Source organism: Camellia sinensis, chromosome 5 (assembly GCF_055761805.1).
Source record: "Camellia sinensis isolate YWXY chromosome 5, ASM5576180v1, whole genome shotgun sequence".
NCBI classification, from domain to species: Eukaryota; Viridiplantae; Streptophyta; class Magnoliopsida; order Ericales; family Theaceae; genus Camellia; species Camellia sinensis.
In genome coordinates, this window is record NC_138965.1 from 8079360 (window position 1) to 8086197 (window position 6838).

Sequence of the window (6838 nt, forward strand, 5' to 3'; positions counted from 1 at the left end):
TACAGAAATACATATTGATAATTAGAAATACCAAAGTGCGAATGATTTTGTTATCTAAGATTAGATTATTAATACGTATGTAGACGTTTAAGATGGTGAAATTCATAAAATTAAAATACATTGGCTCAAGTGTATATGTGCTTTTGACATATTATGTAATCAACTAATTTTAATGAGTTTGTTGAGATAATGTTATTATAACATTTACAAAATGTTGAGTAATTAAGAAACTAACATATTACTTAAATGAGTGTACTAAGATAAGGATGTGAAAAATGAATACATTTTTTAGAATGGTACAGGTAGGAGTAGCATTAATTAAATACAAGTTGAGCAATATTATTTGGGGATCTAATACATATTCATTCATAATTTGGTAATCTAACTATACATATTCTACCCTGGAAGTTGTCATAGTAGTTGTGTAGCCGGCCCTAGGATGCGGCGTGATCTGAGATTCCACCTGATGGAGCAATGATGAATACTCTTTAGTATAATCCAACTTTCCTACTAACATCTAACATTCTACCTTGTGAAAAAAAAAATATATATATATATATATACATATTCATCTAATTGTTTGTTAATTACCTTATGGTTTACCATATACTTCATATATATTATTACACTAAATACAATGCCAGCAACTTCTTGTGAAGTGTCTTTGGAATAAAATTTGAGAGAAACAAGTATAGGTCTTGCTACGACACTTGTTAATGAAGCCAGGTGGTATCTGCTCCATAATCCCTCTCACGCTCCTCTGAATTGCCGATTTCTCCTCTCTCTGAATTGCCAATTTCTGTTCTTTCTGATCCATTTACTGATTCAAGTTCCCTCCCACTAGCACTATTAGATGACACATCTGTCCGTTTTCTCTTCAACTTGCTTTTTGATGCCGATTCCTTCTCATCCACAAATGATAAGAATCTCTGGACTTTTGCAGAACGAGAACTGCCACTTCTAGAACTAGAAGAAGGTTCATCGTCTGATTCTGGGAAGTATCGGCTGAATTTGTGCAGCATCGAGCAGAAATATACTAGCAGAGAAATAGAGCATGCGATCCCACATATGACAAACAGTCCCCAGAAGCTTTGTAAATTACGCTGATTGTTTGATTCAAGCTGAGAGGTCTGCGAACCACAAACTTTCTTGTTCAGCCACTTGTCGTGGATTTTTTGAAGTTCACCGGTCTCTGACAGTGTGAGAATCGCATTTGACATGTCGATGGCTAAGGGAGAGTCTCTTGGAAATGCCTAACAAGAATTTGAAACAATTAGGAACATGATCAATTATGATCAAATTAATACAAGTTGTCCTCTCCACAAAATAAGAGAAATTCTACTCGATCAATTTCCCATTACATGATAAAAGGATTCTTTTTGGAAGATGACGTGCGTGTTTAGGAACATGTACTTTGATTACTGAGAAAAAAATTAATATCAATCAACTCCTGGTAGTCTGTTACTGATCGGGTTCTAGTGCAATGAAGTTTGCCACTTGAAACTTATGATTACTAAGCGATATTTATATGCTGATTAAAAAAAAAAAAAAAAAACAAGTGATATTTATACCAATTAATAAATAGAAAAGACTTGAAATTGTTTGCCAAGTATTGAGAGATACTTACGAATCCCCATCCACTTTTAGTGAACTCTTGACCAACAATGGAGAACTTGCAATAGGTGGAGAGGAAGATATCTATATATGGCCGTTCATCAACCACAGCAGCAACAGTTCTGTTCTGCAGGGCCATAGCATACTCTTCTGGCGATCTAAGCGCAACAAGCCTAGATTTGGCGATGTTGAGTTCGTCACTTAAATAGTTTTGAGCAAAAGACCCTACCTGGAATCCTATCCGGTCAGTGCTAGTTATCAAGCTTTCAATTCCTTGGATGGATGTGGATAGCTGTTGCACTGTGAGTATTGATGTCAAGCTTGCAGTATAACTCGAGATAATAATCAAAACCACAAATAGCCAGATGATTAAAACCATGCGACCAAGCGTGCTCATTGTGTTTTCTCCTGAAAATTTGAAGCACTATATCAGTCAGTAACCATTTCACTAAATTCCTTGAAAGGATACAGTCTAAATCTCCAAGGTTGCTACTTACGGTGGGAAAAAAACATAGTTGAGAAGCTAAACCTGCATGATAAGAAAACAAAGGAAGAAGAGGAGTTAAGAATGATATATGAGTTCTCCTAAACATGCTTATAATCCACAATATAGTGTTGTTATTCACCTAATGATTCTGATCGTGTCAATAAAATAATGTTATAGGCTTATGGCCTTCTAGTAGTAAGCAGAGTTTCGGTCATTATCTGATTTAATTTAGATGATCTATAGACATTTATACCAAAATAACATAATTATTTATAGATCAAATATGTTAAGAGATCAAATGAGGTAGGTACCAAAGTACTCACCACAAAATTGTGACTAGCTGTTTCTTAGGTGGCCCCCGGAATTCATCGTTTATCCTATGTTCAAGAATCCACACCACAGCTCCTACTATAAGGAAGAAGGATGCCGTGACTACCCACATTAATGGAGTGAATGGCTTCAAGAATGCCCAAGCACTCGATTTCCACTTCCTGATTGGTGCCACTATGATGAGCCCCGATTTTATGTAAGGCTGAGTAAAGTCCGCGCTCCTTGTCCGGTTTGTGACAATTGCAACATCACCAACAACAGCGTCAAAGGCCTACAATTGAAAAAAAAGTTAAAAGAGTAGAGTCAGCAGAAATGAAATACAAAAAAACTTTATATTCATAAAGGAAACATTAGTAATTTTTCTACTCACATTCGATGTGATCATATTCACAAGCTCATTATAGTTTGGGTTCTTGTGACCATCTCCAAATGGAATGAACTTATAAGGTACCCCATATGGAAGCAACTTTATAGCAGCAAGGAAAATATCTATGCAATATCCTTGGACTGTATCAGTACCTTTGCCTAGTGAAACAATATCTTGATAACTAACACGGTTTGGAACGCCAATTCTCAACTGCCTCCCATTGTTTGGAAACACCCAACCACGAGGTTGAGTTGTTGCATCTCCAGGCCATACCACACTATAAAGCTGTTGGTTGGAACTTGAGCGGTTAGGTGATTTGGTGTAAAGCACCTCCGGTGACACGACAGATAGCCCAGAATAGTTAGACCAGTATCCTATCTGCCGGAACCCAGTTCCAATAACATTAATGACATCATAGGAGGGATGCATTTTAGACCTGTCTGGATTAAAACCAATAGGACCGGTTAGACCTGTCATGTTGGTCTGCAATATGTTGTTAAGTAACTGCTTCCCTCCATCAAAAATGCTCAATGCACTAAGATTCAGGGCCCCTCCCCCTATTAGACCACTTAAATTGGAATCATTGGAGAATGAAATGGTGCCACCATGATCCAAAAACGCTCTAACTGCTTTAGCAATCATCCAAACAGTATCATAAGCGTATAGACCATAGGCATTCAAGTCAACAGAGCCGTTACTCAACTGATTCCACCGAGATGAGAAATTCCTTTTCCTTTCTGAATCGGGGGTATGGAGACGAAATGTGAGAACTCCTTGGATGGATTTGGCAATCTTTGGAGAAACTGGCGACTTAGAATCCAAAACACTAGATAACCAAGTAGTAGCAATCCAAACATACCCGCTATCCATCATTCCAAGAGACTGAGCCACATCAAAAACCAAAAGGCCTGTTATCGTGTAAGTGTGTAGAACAATTACTCGAGATTCCATCAGTCTAACCTTGACTAATTCATTCTTAACATCGTCTCGAGTTGCTAAGGGATCAGGGGGAAGTGTTGCTTTATAAGAAATTTTACAGCGTCTGTCTGCGAGTTGATCACCCAGTGCACTTATGCCATTTCGGCTTTGATCATCGTCAGAGAAAATGACAGTGACCTCTTTGTAACGAAAATAACTAACCATATCTGCAATGGCAGTCATCAAATATAGATCGTTGGGTGCTGTTTGGATGAAGTAGGGATACTGGAGAGGCGAGAGGGTTGGGTCCAATGCGGTGAATGACAAGAGGGGGACTTGGAGTTCATTTGCCAGATGTGAGAGTACGGGAGCCATCACGGATGATTGTGGACCAATAATAGCTACTGTGTCAGTCGCCATGTACTGTAATGCTGTGAACAATGTAGGAATTGGAAAATCACAAGAACAAGATAAGCCAGCCAACCATGACAAATTGACAATAAACATTGAAACATATAAAAGAGGAGAAGATTAAAGATCCCAAAAGTTGAATTAAGAAGGGTTTAAAAAGAAAAAAAATTACCCCCAATAATGCCGAGAAATCCACTGAAGTTTGAATCATGCATCGAAATAGCCAGTTTCTTTCCGCCAAGAATACTGGAATCAGAATTAATATCTTCAACAGCAGCATTCATGGCAATCCTTGCAACTTTTCCATTGATGGTTTTAAATGTGAATATTGCTCCAATATTCACAACATCAGGAGGTTTTGAAACTGCCTCAGAGAATGTTCTTACGTTGAAGAGAATAGGCATATGCAGCATCAACAGCAGCAGCAGCAGCCAGGCCAAACTCATGATGATGACAAAAATAAATGAACCTAACCACAAAGGGCTATCAAAATGAAGAGAATAACTAACTTGAAACTCAAAATCACAAATAGAAATTTGGGTTGGCTGCTGGAACACTCAATCAATGGGCCAATACCTGCCAGACCAGGGAAAAAAAAACAAAGGGAATCACAGAAATTAAGCCACTATATACATCCAGTCCAGTCAGAATTCTAATTAAAACAAAATGAAAAACCTCAGTAAACTCAATGTGAAAGCAGAGAAAAGTTTAAAAACAGAAACAGTTCATTCATGTGCTAACGGGCTGCGGAAAGAAGAAAAATTAAAATTCGGGTCAAATTTCTGAAAAACAAAAGCAAGAGGAAGTAAACAACTAACATAAGGTGCTTATAAGGATATGCTTGAAATTTCCAATTACCCAAAAGATTAAAGAAGAAGAAGAAGAAGAAGAAGGGTGGTGCATAATTAGAAGCTTTAATTAAGATAGCAAACACAGGTAGACCAGAAAAGAGAAATCTGTCCAACCAACACAGCATCTTTGGATATGCTAGAAATACCCATTCAAGTTTGTGCAAGGAGAGAGAGAGAGAGAGTTTTTAGCTTAATCTGTTTGAGGAAGACTTACCCTCCAAAGGATGAAGAAGATTATAAGGGAATTCAGTGGTAGAGCAGCAAACAAACCACTTGAGGAGAAGGGGAGGAATAATATTAATAAATGTGTTAGTTAAGCTGAATTTGTTTGAGGAAGACTTACCCTCCAAAGGATGGAGAAGATTATAAGGGAATTCAGTGGTAGAGCAGCAAACAAACCACTTGAGGAGGAGAAGGGGAGGAATAATATTTATAAATGTGTTAGTTAGGAAATATAAATAAATGAAAGAATGGAAAGAAAACAAAGAGAGCATTGGCTTGGCTAGTAACTGTGAGATGAAAAATGAAAAAGGAAGGGAAGAGGCACTAGGCTCTGCAGTGGTGCCACTTTTCCCATTTATTTATTTATTTTGTGGTTAAAAGAGAGACTTTTCCCAATTTTCAATTTTGAAGAAGAATATACTCTCTCTTTTTTTGTCTTTTTTTTTGTCTTTTTTTTTTTTTTTTTTTGTCTTTTTTTTTGTCTTTTTTTTTTGTCTTTTTTTTTTTGTCTTTTTTTTTGTCTTCTTTTTTTTTTTTGAAGATAGAGAAAGAGCACAACTATTGCAATTGGTAAGTTGGGGCATCCCACTACTAGTCTTTGTGTTGCGCCTTGTGTATAGTGGGGAGTTGGATTGCTTTTTGAGAATAGTCCCACCCACCATGATAGAAGCTTGGTTCACATACTGGATGGAGATGATAGAAGACAACCCTCACACAATGCAATTAATAAAAAATAAATAAATAATAAAAATAGATGCAATTACTTAGTGGTGGGTACGAACACAATATATTTGTAATTTTATATTTAAATTATGTGTTTGTAATTTTTTTTTTTTTTTTTTTTTTTTGGGTTGAATTAGAAAGATGAGTTGAATTTTAAAATTATTAACAATTATGAGCTTTTAATAATATGAACATTTTTAGAGGAAAAAAAGTAAAACATGTTAAAATTTTAAAAACTGTTCTAAATTGTGTGTATATGTATTACCACATTTGTGTTTACTCTTGAAGTGGTAAAAAATGAAATGGAAAATGATTGGTGTGGCTGTGAGATGATGAGAATGAAGATAAATGAGAGAAGACAAGTAATGGTGGTGTAAATTAATGATGATGGCTTTGTGGGCTTTCTGTTTTCATTATTCATATAGCGGTAATTATTCAGTAATTTTATAATATAAACACATAATATTTTATAATATTATAATTGATGAAGAAAGTAGATAAGTGAGGTATTGTATTGGGTGATTGAAAAATATGAGGAGGCAGAATAAATTATGATTGATTAGGAATACAAACACGTGATATTCCAGAATAATTTGTGTTTGGTTGTGTTTTGGAATCATAGTTCTACACCTACATTCTAGTATGATATTTAGTTTAAGTTTTGAAAAATTAATTCCACCCCTCATTTTGAAAACTCGTTTCACTCAAGCTTTTAAATTTTGAAATTTGGCCTACTGGTCGTTCCCTTGGACGTCCGACTAGTTGTTTGGTCGGTTGACTAGCTGGTTGACCTAAATAGTGTGATTTTTTTATTTTTTTTTTGGCAATTGGCACTTTTTTTTATTTATATTTTTAATAAAACAATATTTTTGAAATTTTTAATGAATTTTTGAATTGTGTATTTAGTTATGAATT

General features: G+C 35.7%; 1 protein-coding gene across 3 annotated transcripts; it reads right to left on the reverse strand.

Moving 5' to 3' along the window:
- Positions 1–267: 267 nt before the first annotated feature.
- Positions 268–5553, reverse strand: LOC114270798 (glutamate receptor 3.2). 3 transcript variants are annotated; one of them, XM_028212385.2, is made up of 7 exons: positions 5193–5553; positions 4300–4703; positions 2802–4147; positions 2425–2702; positions 2112–2143; positions 1628–2022; positions 268–1253 (listed from the first exon to the last, which is right to left on the reverse strand). In XM_028212385.2, exons 2-7 carry the CDS (start codon positions 4571–4573, stop codon positions 714–716), a joined length of 2865 nt encoding a protein of 954 aa, XP_028068186.1. In that variant the 5' UTR covers positions 4574–4703; positions 5193–5553; the 3' UTR covers positions 268–713. The 3 variants fall into 3 exon arrangements, with proteins under 3 accessions (XP_028068186.1, XP_028068187.1, XP_028068189.1); XM_028212386.2 differs by having other exon boundaries at positions 5322–5496; XM_028212388.2 differs by having other exon boundaries at positions 531–1421; positions 5193–5547.
- Between the last annotated feature and the right edge of the window lie 1285 nt (positions 5554–6838).